We start from the raw sequence: 26,223 nt of genomic DNA on the forward strand, positions 1-26,223 counted from the left end.
GGTTGCCGATGAAGAAATTACCTACTGTGAGTGAGGGGGAGCCGGCAAGACCGCAGGGACCGTTTTATGCGCGCATGCGCATTCCTGCCTGCCATGGACATACGGATCACGGAACACACAGGTAGGAGTGCACATGCGCACTTATCGTTTTATTATAGTAGATAGGATGGGAACTTCGGCCAAACAGTATTACAAAATTTATTTTCCTTGAAGGCCAACTCTCCCACCATCCCATTCTGATTAGCTTGGAGGTCACCCACATGTGAGAATATGCTGCCTGCTTGTCCTGGGATAAAGCAAAGTTACTTACCATCATAACAGGTATTATCCAGTGAAAGCTGGCAGATATTCTCAAAACCCACCCACCTCCCATGGTTGACTTCTTAGCTGGCTTACTGAATTGAGAAGCCGCATGCCTACGTCGGGTGGGAAGGCACTCACGCATGCATAGTGTGGTCAGTCGCAAAGTTGCCTGTCTTTAAACTTTAACGCGGGAGCATGAGCTGGTCTATTTGAGGGGATTTCCTTGATACAGCCCTGCGGGGCGAAACGTAGTCTACGTCGGAGTGCTTACCCCCACCCGCGTAGCTAAAGATAAGTACCGATATATTTACAATATATTTAAAATATAAATTATAATAAACTATTTATGAAAAATGATAAAAAGTATAAGGGACCAATGACGATTAGGGGTGCCACTTGCTCTGCATGTTCTAAAAGTTTAGTGGCATGCAGACGGCACCACTGAGGTCCGTGAGAAAATAAGATACTACTCATTTTGAAAACATTTTGAGACCTCCCACTTTATGTGTTAAATAGTGTCTACTGGTTGGCCAGCATAACCTACCGCTCAGAGTTCTCGAGCAGGATCGGACCCCTGAGGAAGACAGGGTAGTCGAAACACGGACCATGTTGGGTCCTTTGTTCCCATCATTTGGGTCCTAGACATTTTATCATGTGGATTTTATGATTACCGTATTTTCACGCATATAATGCGTGCGCTATACACGATTTTACAAACCGAGCATAACCATGTGCGTTATATGCGTGAGCGTGTTTTACAATTTGTTTTTTACATTGCTGGTTCCTCTGCTGCGGTCCCGCCCCTTCTCTGCGCTGCTTCCTCTGCCGCGGTCCCGCCCCTTCTCTGATGTCAGAGAAGTGCATGTTATATGTGTGAAAATACGGTATATCTTCAATAAAGGCTACATCTTGAATATCTTCTCCACAGTGTTTTTTGCTTTTGTTTGCTTTTCGGTTCTGTGGAGTATCCAGGGTCAATTTTTGTTTGTTTGATCTGTTGGGGCTCAAGGAAAGAAAATTAGCAAGTAAGATCTAATTTCTCCATGCATAAGTTTTGCAGTCTGTAAATAGTAATTTTGCAGTAAAGGCTGGCTTTGTGTTAGTCACTGCTTGTGAGAGGGAGATGGTGGTTATCTTACTACATCATGTTATGCAATCATTTCTGCAGGCAGGTGAGATCAGAAAGGAAAGAGAAGAGTGCGGTGATCACCTTCACGCTCACAGAGGCACCAGTTCATGTTGACCTTGCAGTGAACGAAAACAAGGAAGAGGTAAGATGTAAACTGTTCATGAATTTACCTGATGAGAAACACTTGTGATGGTGGGCATAATGGGTTCCTTGGGACACAAAATCACCCTCATTATGTACTACGCAGCACCCACCTTTGCTTTAAAACCACTTTTTTTTTTTTTCTTCAATCTATAGGTTCTATACACATTAATGTGTTACTAGTTAATAGGCCCTATCACTGTAAACACATGCAACTGGAATTTGATGATTAGATCTCTAAGCTTGCTATCTGCCTTCTCAGTGCTGCTTGTCCATGCAGTTTCTGTCTGTTCTCTGGATAGCTAGATTAATGTGGTCTGTACTGAATTGGAATACCTCATTATGGTACTCTCATATCAAAAGGCCCATCACATAAAAGTTTAGCACCCATTCCAGCTTTGTGCAAACCAACTTAGTTCTTTCAACATAGACTTGATTGAAACAGACAAATGCTGGATTTCAGCTTGGTACAGTAAACTATAAACGGTATATGCTTTGTGCATGAGATTTAAGTTCTAAGTTAGGTCATTAGACATAGATCCAAGATGGCGTCAGGCAGGACGCGCTGAGATGCCGCTCTGAGGATTTTTCTTCTAATAATTTTCAAGCGGCTAATTACTTACCCGATGCCTAAACGGAGGGACCGTAGTGCCGCTGGTGCCTCGCGGCCCACGGCCACCCCCGCGCTGGTGACATCGGGGAACTCATCAGACGGATGCAGGGCATTTTTTCGGCGTCGGAGGAGGCCCGCAGAGGAGTAGCGGCGTCAGTGAGCCGTGGAGATTCCTCCGGATTGGAGACATCTTTGAGCCCCGACGTTAGGGCGCCGCCCCTGCAACCTCAGCTAAGCAGCTCTCCAAGGGTAAGGTAACCCCGGAGGTCGGGGTCTTGTCTTCCCCTGAGGCAAGTAGTCCATCACAGAGCCTGCTGACAGGAGCTCCTATGGATATGAGCTCCTTTGAAGAAGCTGAGGGGAATCATCTGAGAGGCGAGTTAACCTTCAGGACAGCGACAAGTTATTCAACTGGACGGTGAGCACTATGACATTTCTTTACCTATAATTTCTCTGGAAAAACCCTCAGAAGTAACTCTGGACTCACTATGGGATCTTATGGCCAGACTAGTGAAGACCATAAGTCCCAAACTTCAGTTAATTGAGGGGAAATTATCTCAACATTCTACTGAACTTAAAGAACTGAAAAATGATATGACTGCCTCTAATTCCTCTGTTCAAAAGCTTGAACAGGACATTAAATCATCCAAACAATTACAGGAAACTTTAATGAAAGACAATATCAATCTTAGAAGAAAGATGGAGAACTTAGAAAATAACTCCAGATACAATAACTTAAGAATCATTAATTTTCCTAGGCTTCCAATGACACCTCCTAGAGAAATGTTTAAAAGATATTTTCTTGAAGTTTTGGGGGCCTCAGAAGATTCATTACCTCCTTTATCACGAGTCTATTATTTACCTAATAAGATTAAATTACCAAAAAAGCCGTCGATCAAGACTATTGGATGTATCAGAGTTATTGGAAAAATCAGATAAAAGGTTGTAGAATCGAGCACTTTGATTATAACAGTAGCTCTCTCTATTGATAAAGTATGGTTGTTAAAACTGTTCTTTAAAAATAGACAGAAAGAATTTATGGGTTGTAAAGTGCAGGTATTTCCTGATTTATCACGAGAGACGCAAAAGCGTCGTCGTGAATTTCTTTTGTTGAAGCCAGGTGTTATATCTTTGGGTGCTACTTTTTATTTGCGACACCCTTGTAAATGTATAGTGCATCACCGATCAGTTAAATATTTTTCTTTGAGCCTAATCAGTTGACTTCTTTTTAGCGCTCTCCCCGATTGGAGGTAGAAAAATCATAAGCTCTATGACTATTGGTTAATCCCAGCAATCAGCCTTCCAGCTAACTTTATGAAAGAGTGTACATTAAGTTCAATTCTTCTATCTTTGTTTTATTTATAAGAAATCTTGGATCTAAATTTGAGGACTTGAGCATTTTAGTTAATACATGATTTAATGTTATTGGAATGTTTCTTGCTTTATGTAGAATTGCTAATTTGCTTTCTGTACAAGGTATTCTTGATTATATGATTTGAAAATCAATAAATATATTTAAACATAAGTTCTAAGTTAGATCCCTGAGGAAGCCAACAGTGAAATTCATATAATAGTATATTGGGCATATTTTTAATGGGTTATATGCTGCTTTCATTCCTTTGGGCAATATTAACTAGCATGTAATGTGGTGTGGCATTTTGTTTTAATATGGGGAGCTTGGGCAGCCTCTATAACGAACGGGGCCTGAGGCACATGGGCCCAACCCGACCATGTGCCTCAGGCCCTGCCCCCAGGAGGGACCTAAGGCTCCCGGGCCTATTCTGATTGGCCCAGGCGCCTTAGGCCCCACCAGTAGGCGGAGCTTTGGGACGGATGGGCCAATCCGGCCTCATTCCGTCGTTGGCTGCCTGCCGGACAGGCGGGGTTGGCTCCCGTCTGTCCGGCCAACTACAGAAAGGTACGGGGAAGGGGGGTGGGGGTGTCGTGGGGGTCGGCCAGGGGGGGCGCGGGTCGGCTGGGGGGGGCGGTCGGAGGTTCTTGGGGGGGCGGTCGTTGGGGGGAGGGGGGTTTGTGTCGAGGGCAGGAGGGCCTGGGATCCCTCCTGCCCGTAATGTAGTGCGGGGTGGGGTTAGGGGGTCGCCGTGGCCAGGAGGATTTAGGCTCCCTCCTGGCCCGAACAACTAGGGGGAGCGGGTCGCCAGGGCCAGGAGGACTTACCGTAAGCACCGTAAGGAGGTAAAGAAGGAGATGTTAGGGCATGTAAAGTAAGGGCATGTAAACAGTACCCGGCGTATAAGACGACCCCCGACTTTGGGGAGGATTTTAAGGTACTGAAAAAGTCGTCTTATACGCCGGCAAATACGGTATGTTTTAGATGTATCTAAATAAAAATAATAACAAAAAATTTATCTTTTTTTATGTCATCTTAGCATATTTTATGCTACAGAACGAATTATTTTTTTTAACATGTATTGTTATGGGAAAACGCGTTTCACATAACGAACTTTTCGCATAACAAACTTGCTCCTGGAACCAATTAAGTTCGTTGTGTGAGGCACCACTGTACATGTGTAAATCTGGGTTCCGTCTGCAAGTCTTTTTGCTTCCCCAGAAATCATAGAGATGGCTATCTGAAGATAACTAGCATACTCTTCATGAGAGATTTATAATTAAAACAAAAAAAGACAAAAGCAAAAGAAGAAGCAGCCCTTTGTGTTTCATATTATATAGGATCAACAACAGTACGACTTGTGGGTAAGATGTATATAGTAATTCTCTTCCTAAGCAGTACTCTCAGATACCTGTGCTGTTATCACGAATGTTTTTTTAAACAGCTTCAACAGGTTATGGATATCATTCATTGAGTACTGCTTTTTTGTTTATTTTTTGTTTGTTTTTTTAGTGCCAATGCTCAGTGCACATACTTGTAATAAAATATAAATATAAAGTGATTTGTGCAAAGATATAAACTTTAAGACAGCACTTATCTTAGAGCTGTCCTAGCCCAACGGGACCCGTTTCGCCAATTCTTCGGCTTCTTCAGGGCTCGTGACACTTAATAACTAGAATAAAATGACATAAACAAACGTAAGATTTAAAACTCTATAATACTATAAATTATCTTAAAACTTTTCAAATGCGGTACTACTGGGCTGCTCTGCCTTTGATTTGTATAGCAGAAAATGGCGCTAGCACTGTCTGTACACCACGCATGCGCTATAACAGTAGGCTCATTAAAAATTAATGACGTACTCGCGCTGATGTTATCTAAATTAAAACTTTGCTATATTGCGTTAAAGCCCATAAATTAGAGCCTATTGGAAATAAATTTACAGAAGCCAAATATGATTATACATTTTACCATCAATTAAATTTGAATTTAGACCTAAATTCAATTTAAAAGAACGAGCTCCATTCCACTGTAGTGTTCAAACCTGCTGGTTTTAAAGAACCTAATTTAAAAATCCAGCGGGATTCTTTCTGCATTAAAAGTCTTTTTCGATCTCCCCCTCTTCTATCTAATACGATTTTGTCAAAGCAAAAACATTTTAGATCTTGAAAATTATGTTTCATTATAATGCAGTGTTCAACCAAGGGGGCTGTTAGTCTCCCGCACTTCAGATTAGACTTATGTTCACTGATCACTGATCCTGATCCTGATCCTGATTTTAAAAGGTCTAGTGAACATGCCCACGTACCACTTCTCGCAGGGGCAAATAATGGCATAAACAATATGGTCAGAAGAGCAAGTTAGGAAATGTTGAATTTTATAGATCTTTCCATCCTTTGGGCTGATAAATTCTTTCAAAGGCAGATAGTACATTTGCCGCATTTATAGAATCCATTAGGAAGTGGACTCTGTATGATCTCATGTAAGTGTACTGCAGGAGATAATATCTCCTTTAAATTTCTATCTCTGGAAAATGCAATTTGCAGGTCCGTATTTTGAAACAAAGGACTAGTTTTCATGATCTTCCAGTTATCCTTCATGATGTCAGCAATCTCTTTTCCTGCAGTAGAATACTTCAATACACATGTCATTCGATCTTTATCATCTATACCTTTGATACGTTTTTCTAACAGCCATTCCCGATGATAATACTTTGCCCTTTTATATGCCTTTTTTAAAAGGTTTCTTGGGTAACCCCTGCGTTCTAATTTTTCAATTAGAAATTTCAGCTTTTAAGACTGAAAAGGAACTGTACCAATAATAAAAGTTACAACAAACATTCAAAATTTCTAATTGAAAAATTAGAACGCAGGGGTTACCTGCTGATTAAATTCATGGTAGGTATAGCTGTTATTCCTGTTGAGAAACAGCTGTCATGCTCATCTTATGAGTCATCTGTTAGTCTCTAGAATATTGGATGTGGCTGCTTGATGTTCTATAGGAGAAACCACCTGGAATCTTCCACGGCACCCAGTTTGTGATGCACTGATCTAGACGCTCTGGTCCAGCTGTGGCCTCAGGCCCATGATAGTCTGCATCCTTCAACGGATTGCAATTCATAAAGGAAAGATCACCTAGAGGAGCCAGTACAACTGATCCATGAACAAACTTGACACAAGACACTACCCTTCCAGGTTGTTTGGTCTCCTGGGGTCTAGGAGGGAAGGGAGGTCATCCTTTGGCAGAAAAGAAGGAACAGTGCAGAGAGACTCTCCAGTTTCTGAGATTTTAAGGAAAGGCTCTCTTCAAGAAAGACCCTGGAACACCAAGACTTGCCTCACTGAGGTTACCACCACCAGAAAAACTGCCTTCAGTGTCAAGTCCAAAAGGAGCACGTCTTTCAGCGGCTTGAACAGAGCTTTGGTGATACTTCACAGAACCACATTAAGGTCCCACAAAGGAAATGTTGGCTTAATCGGTGGTTTGAAGCGGAGAGCCCCCTTCATAAATCTGGCAATATCTAGATGAGACACCAGTGAAGGTTTGCAGTCCTGAGCCCTGAAATTAGACAGCCCTGCTACTTGGACCTGAAGAGAAGCCACAGTGATGCCCTTGTCAAGACCAGCTTGCAGAAAAGCTAACACTGCCGAAACTTGAGCTGAAAACCGCTCCAAATTTTCTTGTATACACCAATGCTGGAAAGTCTTCCACACTTTTGCGTGGGCAGAAATTGTGATCGATTTCTTAGACTTGAGAAGCGTGGCAGTGACCACTTCAGAATAGCCTTTGCACTCTAACATTTCACGTTCCCAATAGCCATGCCATAAGAGCAAAGTGCTCTGGATCCTCTATGCATACTGTACCCTATGAAAAGAGTTTTGGCTGCGCTTGCAACTGGAGGCCATGGCCTATTCGAAGACACATCAGCTCTGCGAGGCCAATATGGAGCCACTAGAATGATCTTTCCTGATGAATTGCAATTGCAGCAAGAGGCATGATCTGTAATCAGTCAGCCGGCACCTGCACCTCTCCTCCTTGCTGGTGCCTCACCTCTCCTTCTGCAGCACCCCCCCCTCTCTCCACCAGCAGTAATAGGAGGCTCGGGGCCGTGGCTAGAGGACATTGCATCAATGTCTGTGCATTTCCGGGTGCCCTCCAGCTACAGCTCCGAGATAGTGTACTACAAATTAAAAAGTTTGCGATACACTGGTCTAGACCCTTGCTTCTGGGCTTGAATCTTCAACTGAAAAACCTATCCGCCTTCTTGTTTTTCGCCATCGCCATGAGGTCGGAAGGGTGGACGACCCAAGCACTGAACAATGGCCTGAAACTCTGCTGGTGACAGCATCCACTCTCCTGGATCCAAGGTCTGTCTGCTGAGGAAATTGGCTTCAAACTGTCCATGTCCACGACTGATGCTGCCGACAGCTCCTGAAGATGATGCTCTGCCCAATGAAAAAGCATGCGGGTTTCCAGGCAGATGCACTCTTGGTGTCTCCCTATTGATTGACTTAGGCAACCACTGTTGTATTGTCTGAGAAGACTCTGATCACTTTACCCTCACGAGTGCCCTGCAATTTCATCAGAGCTAATCAGATGGCACGATGTTCTAACCTGTTGATCGACTACTTCCTCTGAGAGGGTTTCCGCCCCTGATTCAGTCGACTGTTCCAATGTCCCCCTCCCCCCCCCCCCCGCCCAGTCCAGGAGTCTGGCATCTGTCGTTACAACTACCCAGGAAGCAATCCGCAGAGGGATGCCCTTGGAAAGAAACTAAGGTCGGAGCCACCAATCCGTGCTAGCCTGGGCCTCCAATGTCCAAGGCAAAGGTGTCTGTAGGGCATCCATGTGTGGAGACCAGCAGGAAAACACCACCGTTTGAAGAGGACACATGTGGGCTCTCGCCCAAAGTACCACATCTATTGTAGCCGCCAAAGACTGCAGGACTTGAAGGTAGTCCCACCCCACAGGAGCAGGCTTGGCCAAGAGACAAGAAATTTGGAAGCACAGCTTCTGTGTTTGCGCTTCTGATAGAAAGAAGCGGCCGACAGCTGAGTCAAACATGACTCCCAGATGCTCCAGGGATTGAGTTGGCATCAAATTGCTCTTTTGGTAATTCACAAATTTTGTGCAATCCTAGCATAGATTTGGGGTAAAAGGGCCCAAGGACTTCATTCCAACCAGTTTGAGACCAAAATTGAAGCTTTGGAAGTACAGAGATATTTTGGAAAAAAGATTGTTAAAAATCCAAGATGGCCACATCAAGATTTTTGCACCTAAAATTGCTGAAAAAAGAACTTCTCAAACTTCAAAAACAGCAATTTTAGGATTTTTAAAGTAGGGGAACACAGAGAAACACCCAGCAACCTTTAAAATCCTATTTTTCAATGCCACCGCGTGCCCCCCCCCCCAAAAAAAAAAAAATTCACCTCATTGGCTGTAACAGCTTTACTCAGTGTGACTTGTGCTGGAAAAGTGCTACAGCCTGCCTCAGCTCTCTTATAGTAGCCGGTAATGAGAAGACTCACTCAACTGGAAATGACTCTTCATTTCTGATCTTCAGGCTGCGGTATCTGACCGTACCTCCACCCCACAAGAATGGGAGGAGGCAAAAAAATGCAGCTGGCACACTGTGAGACACTGCTGAGCCCCCTAAAAATGCCTAACATCCTGCTCTCAAACCCCTGCTAAGCTGTAGGTGAAGATGAAAAGCGGGGACGACCCCAAGATCCAAAAATACTTGTACAGGCTGGCTAACAGGTACTACAAGGGATCAGCCTGTCAGCTGCAGACCACAGTCTGCTTGTTCTCTATGCAGGCAGAGCTGAAACCAAGGTGAAAGCTCTGAGCACTGAAAACACCGAATAAAGGTTGAAAACACTAAATTTAAAAAAAAAAAAAGAGAGCAGAAGACACTCCATCTGGCTCGCATGCAGAAGGGACAAAAACCTATAGGTGGTGATAGAGCTCCCAGTGAAGTAGGAGGTGCACAGAAAAAATTTGGAGTGGTTTCCTTCTGCATGTGGCTCGCAGCCATGGGGAGATAGCCCGCTTGTCTAGAATGGCACACCTATTACATTGGAAAAACAATTATGTAGCAATTTTGGGGGGAAAAAAAGGTTTGCACAAACTTAAGTTAGACCTGAGGAAACCCACTCTTATCCCTTGGGTTAAGTAGCATGGAATCTTTCTACTTTCTAGCACTCTGCCATGTACTTCTGATCTGGACTGGCCACTGTTGTAATTAAGAGACTGCATCAAACAGACCCCTAGTCTGACCTACTGTTCCAATGTTATGGCTAGATTTGGGGTGATTTTGGGCCTCCAGGCTATAGGGAATTTAGGCTTAGCTTCTTGGCTGTTCAGACCAGGCCTGAGCTGTATATTTAAGATAATTAAGCTGTCAGCATTATTGATCCAAGCTGGTGTACCAAAAAACATTGCTACGTGGAGCTGAACTGTTTATTTTAGGTGGCATCATGAGACAGAACTATGGTGCAAAGTCATTTAGGTCATGATGATCTTGAACAATTATGCCTGCCCATGAAAGTAGTTAGAGGGCAAGTCTATGGAGACTCTTTGATGGACTTATCAGAGAATGGGTTGTGTATGCTTAAGCTGACTAGGCATTTGCATCATAGGACCAGTTCCCATTACGATTCTCATTAAGCCAGACCAATCATAAAATGTCATGCTCCATTACTTCAATGTTAGCCTGTAATGGCTATGGAGACAAATCCTATATAACATGGGATTTCCTGGACATTAGCCAGTGTGTGAGTGAGAGAGTGTGAGATTTTATATGAGTGGGAGAGTGAGTAAGCAAGAGTCAGAATGAGAGGTGAGAGTGAGTTGGAGTATGTGAAAAGAAGGAGGCCTCCAGCCTGGCAGAGGGAATAGAAAGGTGTGCCAAGGAAAAAAAGATGTCTCACCAAATTGGGGGAGGGGGAGAATCTACCTAGGCAGAGGCAAGAAATTTCTATTCAAAATGAACTGCTACAGGGAAATTCTGTTTTAAATCAGTCAGACTCTCATTTTAGAGTAGTACTGGCCTGAAAGCAGCTAACAAAGTTTAAGTCCATTCGCTAATCAGGGTAGAAACTAACATAACATCTCACTGAGACCAAGATTTTAAGTTTCTACATATTTGTTTAATCTGACCGTAATTAAAATTAATTAATCTGTTACTATTAATTTGAACTAAAAAGCCATACTTTGATTCCCCAAGCACCTCTTGTATATATGAGACATAGCATTAAAGGGGTATTCAGATAATGCTTAATAAAGTATAAACAGATTTTTCTAATACCAACTCTTATGTTGATGTGGGAACCCCATTGGACTTTCCCTCTGCAGCTACCTCCTATGATATTAAAAGAAGAAAGTAGCCTGAGCAATGAGAGAACTCAGCTTTTCATGTTTGAGAACGCTAATATTAAACTGGTGAATACTCCTCTCTCTATGGAGGATAACATCTCCTCCATAGTACTGGAATTGCCTAGCTCCTCCTCTGCCTCCTGAAAGCAGAAAGCCAGGAGCCAGGGTCCTCTAATCAACTGTCTGTCCTGACCAATCTAATCTGCTTCTGGGAAGTGAGCCCCTCCTCCCAAGTTCAGGACCCTCAGTAGAACTCTTCCCTCCATGGTGCTGCAAATCTCTAAAAGCCTGATGCACACAATCAGGATGACACTCCAGGGAAAACTGATAACAGAAGGTGTTCATTCATAGGGAATACTGAGGAAGGTCTCGGAACAATTTGCTCAAGCAAAATTGGTGGTCCCAACATTGCAAAAGGGAAATTAAGAAATCCTGACTCCTAAGGAGAGGAGCTACTATTTCCAAAATAGCAGATTTTCCCTGTTGGCACACTTTCCCGAGAAGTTGCATGCTTTCTTGATCAGTAGCATGCACCAAAAAGGTTGCCAGAACTTGGCTTCTAGCAGCCTCTGCTGAAGACTCACCTATGTAAATGTAAATATTTGTATATCAAGCACCATTTAATCTTAAATTAATGTAGTGATATAATAGTATATGGGAGTAGCTAATCTTCTTGCCTATTAGAGTACTTGGAGTGTTAAAATATGCAAAGGAAAAATTAGATATTACCTTATAAATTTATTTCCTTTGGCCCCAAGGCATCAGTCCAGACTTGCAGGTTCTACTAACAAGTGGAGAGCATACAAACAGTTCTGCCATAAAGGGCACTATGTGCCTCTTTTATGAAACAAATGTATATTTTTATCATCATTATCAAGGTTGCACCTCTAAACAGAGAAGTCTTAAGAACAAAATCATGGAAATATGTACTGTATATACATCGAATAAACAGAGGAATGCGTTTCTGGATAGATCTGTTGAGACTAAAGGAAAACATTAGCAGGTAAGATCTAATTTTTCTTCCTTAGCAGTTAGCATCACCAACAGATCTGTCCGGTTCTACATCTCGCAAGTCGGGAGGGAGATAATGTCTGCTGAAAGAACTGAAGTCTCAAAAGGTGCTTCACTCAGGGCAGAGACATCTGATTGGTAGTTTAGATAAAGTATGACATGAGGACCAAGTTGCCTATATACAAATTTATTCTATGCTAACCAATCACAATCCAGGAGGTAGTAATTCCTCTGGTAGAATGAGCCTTGATGTCCAAGGGTGGCTGTTTGCTTGTTGGAATCTAATCTAATCTAATCCTTAGGTTTGTATACCGCATCATCTCCATGTTCGTAGAGCTCGACGCGGTTTACAGTAGGAGAAATAGGAAGGAACTACAAGTTTAAGAAACCAAATCTTTCAACCAACTATCAATATTGGGTTTGTATGCTGGCATTCCCTTTTTGAGACAAGAAAAAAAAAGCATCCAAATTCATTGCAACTTCCAGATAATTCAGAAGGCACCTATGCACATCCAGTAATGTCAAGGATCATAATTCCTCGTCTTCTCAATAAAAGAAAGGAAGAAACACAGGCTAATCCAAATGGAAGAGATGACTACTATCAGGAGAAAGGAAGTACTGTTCCAGTGGTAACTACAGCCTCTGAGAAACGTAGAAAGGAGACTCTAAAGAAAGGGCTTGAATATCAGATATATCTGGAGAGCTTTAAACACCAGGTTAAGATACTGGACAAACCTGGATATGTTGCAAAGAAAAGCTCTGAAGATGGCCTCTGAAACATGCAATTACTGCCACTTGTACCTTTTTAAAAGAGTTTAACACTAAATCTTTGTTAAATCTCTCCTGCAAGAATGCTAGGATATGGACCAAGGAAGACTGAAATGGAAGAATGGTCCTCTTAGAACACCATGCCTCAAAGATTCTTCAAACTCAATAAGCCACTGAAATAGATCCTTTCCTAGTCTGTAGCAGGGTGGTGTCAGCAGCAGCATATTCCTTTTTCATTAACTTGGACCTTTCAAGTCATAAGACCAAAGAGAGATAGATCTTCAATTTGAGCTGGACCTTGGAAAAGAAGCCCCTCTGGCACTGCACCTTGGGGCTATCGGGTATAGTACTGGAAGTCCCCACCATTAAAACTTCCTCCAGGGTTCCCATCCCCCAGGATCTAAGGTGCTCCTGCTGAAGAAATCTGTTTGGTTATTCAGAGTTCCTGACACATGCACCTGCTAAACTTTCCTCATCAGTATTCCAGAGTACCCAAGATCAAGGAGGCAAAGCAGTGTTTAACGTTCAATGGTACTACTGGGCAGCATAGTTATGATTTTTAATGGACTGGGAGTTTCAAGTTTTATTAAAGTTTGTTGTACACGCAATGTTTAATACTTCATTTCGTAGAACATTTTAAAATAGGGGACAAAACAGAACAGTTTTATACAATTAAAAACAAAATATATACGTACTAATAAATAACTGGTACAAAAGGTGAGGGGATGAACTGCAATCTATAAAGAAAGAGAAGAAACATTTAGGGAAAAACACATATGGTGTTGATAGACCAAATGTTCGTTTAGATGGAAATATAGCAATAGGGTGTCCATGCTGTCTTGTATTTTTTTAGCAAACCCTAATTTGAAATTGGCAGTAGGCAGCTAGACTTTCGACACTGGGCAACCCAACGTTTACATCGATTTAGACATTTTTTGGAATGAGGGATATGATTGTTTTTCAGTCTTTGAGAGAGTTACTTCTTTACAACATTTTATTTCTAGTTGGAGATGGTTAAAAAATGAACCAGTGAGTTCAAAACATTGGGAAAATATATGGCTAACTTTGGACAAACTTCCTAGACCTCTCTCTGTGTTATACCAGTATATTTGGGGTCAAGTCCCCCCCCCCCCCAAAGTGTACTTTTATACTTAAGTGGGAGTAAGACTTACTCAACAGGACTGGGTAACCCGCCGAAACGGGGAGCGAAAACTAGCAGTCGCTGCGGCGACGGGGACAAGGCCATTCACCGCCCCGTGGAGCGGTGAATGGTCTTGTCGCCGCAGTGAGGCATGAAGGATCGCGCGGTCCCCACAGCCTACACCCACCTGTCCAATCGATCCTAGTGATTAGCCAGCTCTCTCCCTTCTCCTCACCTTAGTTTGTAGGTTTTCTTTTTCGGCGACCCGCACGCTATCAAAGAGCTGCGCACCCGCTGCTGTTCAGTTTCGATCTTCTGCTCTGACGCAACTGGAAACAGGAAGTTGCAGCAGAGCAGAAGATTGAACACTGAGCAGCCCGGTTCTTTGGGAAAGCGTGCAGGTCGCCGAAAAAGAAAGCCTGCAAACTAAGGTGAGGAGAAGGGAGAGAGCTGGCTAAACACTAGGATCGATTGGGCAGGCGGGTGGGGGCTGCGGGTACCGTGCGATAGCCCGTGTTCCCGTCTCAAACTGGAAGGAGGGAGTGAAAGAGAAAAGGATTCTGGGCGAAGGGGATGAAGATGGAAAGAAAAACCCACAACAGGAAAGAAAGGGAAGGACAGGCAGGTGAGCCAGATGCTAGAAGCAGGGGAGGGGGGGGAAAGAAAGAGGGAAAAAAGCTAGATGGGGTTGAAAAGAAGAGACACACTGGTATGGAAGAGGAAGCTAGGGGAAATCTGGACACAGGAAGGTAACAGAAAGAAGGGAAATTATGTTCATGGGGCATAGGGACAGAGACATAAAGGGGACATGCCATGGGGATGGTATATGGACACAGGGGGGGGGGGCAATGGCAGATACATAGGGGAGATATTAGAAATGGGGAAAATAGGAGCACAGAAGCGAGATGGTTTGTGGGGATGGGACAGGGACCGAGCTCGCAGGCTCCAGTGGCTTGCACAAATTACATTGTAACGTGCCATGAAAATAAGAGGGAGGAAGGTAGATAGATAGGCCACGCGAGAGGAGCTGAAGTGTGGTAGAAAGGAACAGATGGTAAAGGAGGGAGGGAAGGATGGTGGTGGAAAGGAATAGGACAGACATTGAAGGAGGGTGGAGAGGAACAGACCCCGAAGGGAAATGTGAAAGACAGAGTGGGAAGAAGACAGATGCCAGACTATGGGGGAGCAGAGGGAAGAAGATGGGTGCTAGAACAATTGGGGGGGGGGGTGAAGGAGAGGCACAGTAACAGCAAATGGAAGACGCAGAGAGAAGACACACAGTGGATGGAAGGAATTGAATGAGAAGATGTGGAAAACAGAAACCAGACAACAAAGGTAGAAAAAAAAATTATATTTATTTATTTATTTTTTGCTTTAGGATAAAGTAGTATATTAGTTGTGTTGATAAAAATTTATAAACAAAGCCCTGCCAGCTGAACATCTCTTTCTCCAGTTCAGCAGCAGGAACTTTGATTTATAAGAAAGGAATAAGCTAAATATTACAGTACTAAGGGCTTATATGGATGCAGCGGGGACGGTGACGGGGCGGTGAATGGGATGGCAGTGGCGGTGACGGGGCGGTGCAGAGGATGGTGGGCCGGGGACGAGGCAGTGACGGGGACAGATTTTTTTCCCCGTGTCATTCTCTAATCAGTAGTCCACAGCATTATATCTTATTTATTAAAACATATAGTCATATTAATTTTATCTTATTTGTTACAGAATTGCATACAACATTCTGTAGTAATCCAGCAATCATAATCTGTCAATAAGCAAGAGTGCTTGTAGAGGGCAGACGGTGAGGTTCTTTAAAACTACCTCATTTCCCACCAATTGTAAGTTAAGCTGCAGAACCATCAGAAAGCACTATAAAAGCCATTAGGAGGAAAATGTAGCAATCTAATGTAGTTTATATAACTCTCACAGTCTACCCAGTTCATTCTCTGGTATACATATACTTTTCATTATAAATGAAAAATTACATTTATTGTTGGCTTTACAATTAGTAATATCTTGGGCAAGGCACAGAGAACTCCAGTGTAGCAGATGTTTGTAGATAATTATACAGACTATATTCCTCACATTAAAAAAACAAACACCCCCCCCCCCAAAACAACCAACTAAATATGACTGCCTAGAAAATTACTATTAAAATAAAGCAAGTTAACTCTTGCTTCTTGTGCAAAGGACATATGAGTCCTGACAATCGGTGATAATTCCCTTATTTAAGTGTTGATTGCAGAATGATGAAATTTACATTGTTCAGCTCCACATTTTCTCCAAAGCCCCCTTCAGTTTTTTCCTTCTGTGACTGAGTTGAGAAGGTGTGATTCTGCTCTGCTCTGGTGGGTTTTATCCTAGTTCGAGGTTTTTCAGTGCTGGAGAGGTCTCCGGTGACCTTGGGGCAGCTCTGCCTAGGAGAGGATGCAGAATCTGGGTCAGATGTCTACAGCTGGCAAAGTAACCCTTGGGGTTCTTGTCCGGCTGGCCTGCATAGGATCTTGTAGAACTTGGTCCATTTTCCTTGAAGTTAGCTCGCAGCCTGATTTATTAGGTTCTTGGGTGCAGGCTGGCTGACCCCAGTTTCATTCCAGCAGAGTTTAGTGGGTACCGACTACATATATATTTTCCCCTGCTCGCATGTGGATCCATGAGGGTTGAGGTCTTGATTGGGCTTTGGTCTGACTGGCAGCCTGAAGATCCCAGCATGTAATCTGGTTTGCTGAGCAAGAGGCAATGTCTTGTCCATTTCCAGCTTCTATGATAGTTTCTGCAGGCATAACCTAGCAGACAGTAAGTACTGCCTATTGCTAGTCTATGGGAAAATTGGAGAGAGGATCTGATTTTATTATTTTAAGGGTTTCTGGGACTGTAACTAGGGTCTCCCACCTCCCAAAAATCCCTTCCCAAAATTTTTTGACCCTTTAGGGGGGTTCCCTAGGCTGGTTGTAGGACGACTACATTGCCACACAGCCATCTTGGATTGTCCCGATTTTGAATAAAAGCTTCTAGCTGCCTCAAAAAGCCTTCGATTTAAATTAAAAACACTTGGGATGGACTCCTTCAGTGGAGATATATCATGTCAGATTTGCAATGGATGGCTGACTGAACAGCAGCCCTTTGCCTTGGGGCACGTGAGGGAGGGGCGGGAGCCTCGAGTTTAGCTCCATCTGGCACCCATAAGGCTGGGGAATCACACAGGACCCCTTGTCCAGTGAAGGGAACCTCTTCAGAGCCTTGGGGTGAAGCGCAGGTGCATGGATACTGCAGAGCCCTGGAAATGGCAAAATGAAGCCCAGAAGGGTACTCCGGGGGTCCCTAGTCAGGGATTTAGCCTGGATTTTGTGTGTTTATTATGGAAAGTTTACTTAAACTTTCAGGAGTCTTCCACAGCAGTCAAGGGGACAATGCTGTCTGTGCAAGGGGACATGTCCTTTCCAAGAGCATGTGCTTCAGCAGAAATTCGTGAGCAGGAGCCAGAGAAACAGTCTAAGAAGTTGGATTCTATGCCTCTAGAGTGAATCCTCTCTTCTGGGAGGATTCTGAGTCACAAACAGACTGGAGGCCAAGAGACACCAATCTCCTTTGTGCAAAGGGAAGGCTTGACTACACCACCTTTTTAAAGTGACTGCATTCCTGGAGCTAAATTTGGAGGCTTCACAGACTGAGGCAGCACAGTACTTGATTATGAGTGCTTCCCAAGCACAGATTTCATTTTTTCCATCTTGTTCGGATCTTCCCTAATTACAAACCATTGGGAGGTCCCAGAGGGCTCTCTAAGGGGAGCTATAATAATGGCAAGGCTGTATCCCATAGCTCCTGAATTTCAGAAGTTATTTGTCTAGCCTATGGTGGACTCACTGGTAACTCAGGTTACCAAGCATACTTCCCTCCCTAGTGAAGGGGGTGTAGTCTTGAAGGATGCACAGGACTGCAGAATGGGTGTAGACCTCAAATGACAGTTTAATGCCATAGTCTTGGTGTTTAAGGCGGCCTCAGCAGCCTCTCTTGTGGTATGTGCCTGTCACACCAGAGTCCTTCGTACCGCAGGCACGGGCGACAAAGTGTGCCCACAACTAGTTATGGAAGGAATTAACTATGTGGCAGATGCTCTGTATGACGTTATTAGTATCCTGAGCAGAGTCTTAGCTTATTCCATCTCTGCCCACAGGATGCTTTGGATCAGACAATGGGCGGGCGATTTGATCTCTAAAGCCATCTTACGTAGACTCCCCTTTAAGGGGAAGATGCTTTTTGGAAATGTGTTGGATGATGTTATGGCCAGTGTGGCTAATAATTGTTCTAAGACACTTCTGGACTCTACACCTCGGAACTACTTGGAATAATTTTCGTGGCTCCAGGTGCTTTCATCAGTAGGATTCTCTGCCCAGAGAGTGGTGCAGGGTTCCAAAGATACAATAACTGTAGATGTACCCAGTCCTCTGAACCACGCTCCGCCACAGCCTCCAAGAAGTTTCAATGACATCAGGAATGTAGTGGAACTCCCACAGATAGGAGGGAGGCATGGGTGCATATCAGCTCAGACTGCTTGGATGCTAAATATAATCCGAGATGGATACCAACTCAAATTCAGCTACCTCTTAGTGGATCGTTTCGTAGAATCATTGACTGGACGACCAGAAAAAGTGGTCAGTCCAGCAACAGTGGACAGGCAACTAGCCACTCGAGCCATAGAAGTTTTCAAGTTTATTCAGGTTTTTGATTAAGCGATTTACAAAATATTAAAAAATAACATATAGACAAATAAATATTTTGACAAACTGAACATACTTGGCCAAGATAACAAATCTACTAGAGATCAGACAAATAAGACGTACATGACCAATAGCAAGTACAATCAGGTTTTTGATTAAGCGATTTACAAAATATTAAAAAATAACATATAGACAAATAAATATTTTGACAAACTGAACATACTTGGCCAAGATAACAAATCTACTAGAGATCAGACAAATAAGACGTACATGACCAATAGCAAGTACATACTGGGTAGGTGGAACTGTAGAGCCCCTAGGAACAAATAGGAAGGGGAGGAGAAATACAATTAAGGTAAATACAAAAGGGAGTTGGAAAGATAGGAATAAGAGGCAAAAAAAAAACAAATTGTGGACACTTTCCCCAGAGGTGTATGTAACCATTCAACATTATTAAGAATCATGTGGTCAGCTGAAGACATCTTTAAAAAGAAAGCACTTTAGGCTGCTTTTAAATTTTTGTAAGTTTTTTTTCAATTCTTAAGTATAAAGGAAGAGAATTCCAAGTCATAGGAGCGGTCACAGAAAAGATTAAGGTACGATGTGTACCAATTGTTTTTAAAGATGGAACATTAAGAGTAAACTGTGAAATAGATCTTAAAGCTCTGGGGGGGTTGTATGGGATCAAGAGTCTGTCTATAAATGCTGGGGTGTTGGTCTGTAATGTTTTAAAAGTCAGGAGAGCAATTTTATAAGTTATCCTATGTATAACAGGCAACCAGTGGGCTTTTTGTAGCAGTGGGGTAACGTGGTCAAATTTCCTTGCGCCCAAAATTATCTTAATGGCTGTATTTTGGATTAATTGTAGACGCTTTATATCCTTTTGACATATCCCTTTTAATAAAGAGTTACAGTAGTCCATTTTAGATATTACAAGTGCATGGATTAGCACATTCAGGGAGTTAGTATCAAGGAGAGGAACCAGTGATCTAATCATCCTTACTTTATAAAAACAATTTTTAACCAATGCACTAATTTGTGGGTGAAATGTTAATTTGTTATCTATAAGAACACCTAAAATTTTAGTGGTTGTGATTGGTAAGAGTGGGGTATTATCGATGGTGACTGGGGCAATTAGTTGTACCCCCTCTTTTCCGGAGAAAAGGAGAGTGCTAGTTTTTTAAATACTTAAAAGAAAGCATATTGATATTTAGCCAGTCATGAACTTTAGCCAATTTTTGATTGATGGAGAAAATGTCGTTTGGAGTTGTAGGATCGATAGGATGCAAGAGTTGAAGATCATCAGCGTAGGCGTAGGTGGTAAACCCGATTGATTGACCAAGGGTTAAAAGGGGAGCCAGATAAATATTGAACAATAAAGGTTATAAAATGGACCCTTGTGGAATACCAAAGTTAGAATGATAGGATTCCGAAATTGAATTATTAAAATGTACTGTAGAAGATCTGTCTGAGAAATAAGAACTAAACCATTCAAGGACCTGGTCAGTTATACCAATGGAAGAAAGACATTGAAGTAAGAGATGGTGATCTATTGTATCAAACGCAGCTGCGAGATCTAAGGAGATTAATAAAACTGACTTATGTTGGTCAAGATAGTAATGAATGGTTGTGGTGAGACCAAGTAAAGAATGTTCTGTGGAATGGTTTTTACGGAAACCTGTTTGATTAGGATACAAAAAACTAGAAAAAAACTCCCAAACCCCAAGAAAGGAAAATGACTAGGGGAAAGAGACAAAGACCAACTGAACGCTCAATCAACTGATGTTAAAAATTAATAACTGCTTAAGCGGGAGAGCCCTCAGTCACACAGCCGCCACTGGGAAAACCCAGGGAAAAGCTGACGCGAATTACACCCAGAAGAGTGTTAACTGCGAAACATCCCCGGGCTCTCTCCGCATAATAAGTGAATAAATAAAGTGCAACAATAAAGTGCTATAAGTGTGAAAAAGTAATTGAATAAAAAACACACCGTTAAGTTAAGTTGAAATTTGTCTCTGTCCCCCAATCATGGGGCCAAAAAGGAAATGAGTGTCCAAATCTAACCAAGCTGAACACAAACTAGAAGAACTTAGCTTCTCCGTGTGAAGGCAGTCAGCAAGGATGGCATCGTCCTACGGGACTCTGTTTCGGGGGTGCACACCCCCTTCTTCAGGAACTCCAAGCTGTGTCTGAGAAACTGAGAGACCCAGCGCAGTCGAGTTCCTGAAGAAGGGGGTGTGCACCCCCGAAACGGAGTCCCGTAGGATGAAGCCTTCCATTGATAAATAAATCTAAGAGAATATGAAGAGAGACTTGCAAAAGAGGCAAAAACTCAACAATTATTTTAGGTATATCAGAAGCAGAAAATCTGTGAGGGAAGCCATGGGACTGTTGGATGATCAAGGAACAAAAGGGGTACTCAGGGAGGATAAGGCCATAACGGAGAGACTGAATGAATTCTTTGCTTTGGTCTTTACAGAAGAAGATGTAAGAAATCTACCTGAACCGGAAATGGTTTTCAAGGGTGATGCAGAGAAATAGAAAGAAATCTTGGTGAATCTGGAAGATGTACTAAGCCAGATCAAGAAGTTAAAAAGTGATAATCACCTGGACTGGATGATCTAAATCCCAGTGTACTAAAAAACGTCAAACATGAAATTTCAGCTGTTAGTAATATTACTAAAATCGTTTGTAGTACCTGAAGATTGGAGGGTAGCCAATGTTAACGCCGATTTTTTTTAAAAGGGTTCCAGGGGAGATCCGGGAAATTATTGACCAGTAAGCCTGACTTCAGTGCTGGGCAAAATGGTGGAAACATTTATAAAAAATAAAATTGTAGAACACGTAGACAAACATGATTTAATGAGGCGGTGAGATGGTTAATGTAGTGTATCTCGATTTTCTGAAAGCTTTGATAAAGTTCCTCATGACAGACTCCTGAGAAAATTAGAGTCATTGGATAGCTAGCAAGGTTCAGTTGTGGCTTAGGAATTGGTTGTCAGATAGAAAACAGGGGATAGAGTTAAATGGTCATTTTTTTTTTCAATGGAGGAGAGTAAACAGTGGAGTGCTGCAGGGATCTGTACTGGGACCAGTACTATTTAACTTATTTATAAATGATCTGGTAAATTGGAACAACAAGTGGGTGATTAGATTTGCAGATGATGCTAAACTATTCAAAGTTGTTAAAACGCCTGTGTATTGTGAAAAACTGCAGGCAGATCTTAGGAAATTTGAAAGACTGGGGGTCTGAGTGGCAGATGAAATTTAATGTGGACAAATGCAAAGTGATGCACATTGGGAAGAATAACCTAATCACAGTTACCGGATGCTAGGGTCCACCTTGGGGTAGCGCCCAAGAAAAGGATCTGGGTGTCATTATAGACAATACAATGAAACCACCTGCCTAATGTGCGGTGGCAGCCAAAAAAGCAAACAAGATGCTAGGAATTATTAAAAAAAAAAAAAAAAAAGGAATGGTTAACAAGACTAAGAATGTTATAATGCCTCTGTATTGCTCTATGGTGCGACCTCACCTGGTGTATTGCATTCAATTCTGGACTCCTTATCTCAAAGATATAGCGGCACCAGAAAAGGTTCAAAGAAGAGCGACCAAGATGATAAAAGGGATGGAACTCCTCACATTTTTAGGGCTCTTCAGCTTGGAAAAAAGATGGCTGAGGGGAAATATGATTGAAGTCTACAAAATCCTGAGTGGAGTAGAAGGGTACAAGTGGATCGAGTTTTCACTCCATCAAAAAATTTAAAAAAAGGGGACACTTGATGAAGTTACAGGGAAATATTTTTAAAACCAATAGGAGGAAAAAAAATTTCATTCAGAGAATAATTAAACTCTAGAACGCACTGCCAGAGTTTGTGGTAAGAGCAGATAGCGTAGCTGGTTTTAAGAAGGGTTTGGACAATTTCCTGGAGGAAAAGTCCATAGTCTTTTGAGAGAGACATGGGGGAAGTCAACTAATAATTCTCATATCCCTCCCACTTTCCCAATTGAAAAAAATGGCACCTTTTAAAATCCCTGGTGATTCAGTGGTGCAGAAGTGATTTTCTTACTCTCCTGCCCTATGCAGAGCCGCTATCTGAATGGCTGCCATGTTGTTGTATTTTGAGATGTTCTATTAATTTGGTCTCAGAAATAAATTCCCTTTCAGTAGTGTATTCCTTTATGCTGCCTTGCATTATAAATATATTTCTATACTTGCTATATTGCTTAACCTCAAATAAGAACAATGTGCTGTACAGATTAGAATTAACCTAAGCTTCAAAACATCTAACCTTGCCTCCCTAGGAAACCTCTTGCAGAATCTAAAGCTCAAATTCTTCATCTATGTAGACGACATCACCATAGTCATCCCGCTATCCTGCTTTACATCTGAGCTGCTAAATTCCCTCTCATTCACTCTAAATCAGGTTGAACTTTGGATGTCAGCGTTTAGATTAAAGCTAAATTCAGAAAAAACTAAATTTTTCTTGGCAGCCCCAAATGACAAAATCAAGGGAACTACGCTACATGTAAATGGGCTGGATTACTGTATTGAACAATCCTTAAAAACACTAGGAGTCACCTTAGACAAGCATCTCACTCTGGAGAAACACTCTGACCTAGTATTTAAGAAGTGTATCTCGATGCTTTGGAAACTCTGCACCATTAAAAAATACTTTGATGACGCCTCCTTTCGCCTGTTGGTACAATCTGCTATTCTGAGTGTTCTGGACTACTGCAACATCATATACTTAGGCGCATTCAAGAAAATCACCAGGAAGTTGAGGTTGGTCCAAAACACTGCCGTCCGTCTCATCTTTGGCCTGAAGAAATGGGAACACATAACCCCTTTCTACCACAAGCTGCACTGGCTGCCGTTCGAATCCAGAGTCCTTTTTAAGTTCTCATGCTTCTGCTACAAAACAATATTTGGTCTGTCACCGGATTATCTTTACCCACACTTCAACCTGAATTACAACAATAAGAGCTCCCGCAGAATAAATCTGTTCGCTTTTCCCTCACTGAAATCGTGTCATCTTAAAAGATTCTTCGAAAGAACCTTCTCTTTTCAAGAGGCCAAACTAAACTCATGGCTCGCCCAAATTGTGCTTGATGCCTCTTCTTATCTCAACTTTAGAAAACAGATTAAAACTCAACTTTTCAACAGACCAAATCCTTAACACTCTCCATCACTATCCCTCCCCATTCTTTTAAGATTGTTGCTCCCTCTTATTGGCGTGTATGTACCTTTTTTTCCCTTCATTTAAATTGTAGACGTATAACTTGTTTGACTCTATGATTGCTTTGTTATGTTCTTCAATTCCAACTACACTGTTTGTACTGCATTTAACTGTTGTGAACCGCCTAGAACTCCCTGGGTATGGCGGTATACAAAAATAAAATTATTATTATTACAAGGACAATTTTAAAGGCTCTTTCTTGTGTTTTGCTTTGACAAATCTTTACCATCACAGAGCTGCTGAGGATTATATTATGAAGTGCTACATTAGCTGTTGAATGCATTAAAAAAGGAAGGAAAGGGTGTATCATTCATCATTTAAATATTGTAGCCATTAAGAAAAAATGCATTTAATCAAATGTTCTTGTATATAGTAAAAGAAACATAATGCAGTTACAGTATATAACTAAACAGAAAACAAATATTATTTGAACGTGACATAGCATTAAAGGGACAATAATGCCTGTATGTAAGAGTGAACATAAATAAGATTATAATTACCAGGAAGAACATAAATAAAAACTAGAAAGCATATACGTACGTATGTATTTAAACAATAACTTCCTTCAAAGCTGATCAAAGGAGAAAGTAAATCTTACCTGCTAACTTCCTTTCCACAAGTTTACTTTTTCTTACCAGCAGATAGAAATGCTAGCTCGAGTGCATTATTCCTACTGAAGTACAGTACCTGTAAAGCCCACAGCCACCCAGTATTTGTCACCAGCTGATAGATGAGTTTAGACTTGTGCAATCTATTTAGCTTAAATTACTTGGTTCAGATTCTGGGCTAAGGTCTCCTCCCTTGGGATGTTGATACCTACTTTTGCTTTGGCTTAATTAAAAAAAAAATTTATTTTTAAATTGGGGGTTGGGGAATTAAGATGAGCTGGTTCAGAGCGTGAAGTTACCAGCTTGATAAGGCTGGGTTCCTCCCTCCTGCCTTCCTTGCTGGCAGCTTTTGCCTAGAGTACTGTTGTCCTTCTCCCCTACTATTGGGGAGGGAGACAGGGGCAAGATCGCTATTCTGGTTACAAGTAATAGCATTGTGTGTTTAATTCATTCAGCAGAAGACGAGAGGTTGCCGGTGACTGATAGGTAGTTGAGGTGCTCAGGGAGCAGAGAGTATGTTCTGAACCAGTGTATGGTACTTTGGGCTGCTTCAGCTTCAGAAGATATGTGCAAGGTGGCACAGGCTGAAGCATTGTTTTCTTTTTTTAATCTGAGGATTGGTTTGCTATGGGCTCAGAGTGACCATGTTTTATATATCTTCTCATAGCCTGTGAAGCTAGCCGTAGTGAGCAGAGATGGACAACTGCATATATTTGAATCCATTCTGAATGGGTAAGTTGGAAGTTAAAAACAAATGTGTAGTTTATACTTGAAAGCCACAGGATAACATCATTTGAGCATCACTGTGCCGGGTTTAGTGGTTTCAGAGCAGATAAAGGAGCATTTCTCCAAGGTTAGGAACAAACTTATAATATGGAACTATATGCTTGTTTGAAGGGCATAATTTAAGTAATGGAAATGCTATAAGAGGATAGACTAGTGGAGGATTTGGCCACTGAAATGTGTACCACAATGTGGTACACAGACATCTTTCTCTTTCTAATTGTAGAATTCCAGTCCTACAAGAACTGTCAAAATTAACTAGCCAGATGTGCTAATCCCACAGTGTATGGGATCAGCACAGCCAACCCACAGATATTGAAAATGCTTGTAGTGTTGATTTTCTGCAGTTTTTAGTGGCATCCAAAAACCAAATCCAAAAATATGAACTGACCTCACATTCAAAATAGTAGCCTAACTATGGACCATGACCAACAATTTATAAGTCACTCAGAAACGTGAAAGTCTTCAAGGAAGGATCGCACCTCCCTAGAGATGAACCAGAGTTTGCCTTCCAGTCATTGCAACTGTTTCAGTGCTGGTCACGCTCCATGGTTGTTTACAAAATTAAATAAATAAAGATTGTTACAGTTTTTCAAATACAGTCAAACCGCGGTTTGCGAGTAACCCGGTTTGCGAGTGTTTTGCAAAACGAGCAAAACATTCTCGCAAAACGTGTCTCGCAAACCGAATGTTGACTCGATTTGCGAGCACCCCCCGATAACCGGCATCGCTCCCCCCTGCTCGCAAAGGGCCCCCTCCCGCTCGAATCGGCACCCCCCCCCCCGCCCGACCAACTTAACTCACCCCCCCCCCCCTTTGACACCGGCACGCAGCCCACAAGTGCCGGTGCCGCTTGTAGATCTTCTTCCCAGTCTGCCGGCTTTGAGCATGCATCTGCGCATGCTCAAGCCCTTCTAATTCTCCCTCTCGACGAGAATCTCGGCGAGAGGGAGAATTAGAAGGGCTTGAGCATGCGCAGATGCATGCTCAAAGCCAGCAGAGACTGGGAAGAAGATCTACAAGCGGCACCGGCACTTGTGGG

At 42.3% G+C, this 26,223-nt stretch overlaps 1 protein-coding gene across 1 annotated transcript in view; it reads left to right on the plus strand.

The window, feature by feature from the left end:
• WDR43 (WD repeat domain 43) overlaps positions 1-26,223 on the plus strand; it is a 160,472-nt gene that overhangs the window by 65,969 nt on the left and 68,280 nt on the right. The window contains exons 6-7 of the mRNA XM_033935972.1: positions 1,472-1,574; positions 25,066-25,130. Coding sequence (XP_033791863.1) covers positions 1,472-1,574; positions 25,066-25,130 — 168 coding nt within the window. The remainder of the gene's footprint in view (positions 1-1,471; positions 1,575-25,065; positions 25,131-26,223) is intronic.

The sequence above is a fragment of the Geotrypetes seraphini genome, chromosome 3 (assembly GCF_902459505.1).
Source record: "Geotrypetes seraphini chromosome 3, aGeoSer1.1, whole genome shotgun sequence".
In the NCBI taxonomy this organism is placed as follows: Eukaryota; Metazoa; Chordata; class Amphibia; order Gymnophiona; family Dermophiidae; genus Geotrypetes; species Geotrypetes seraphini.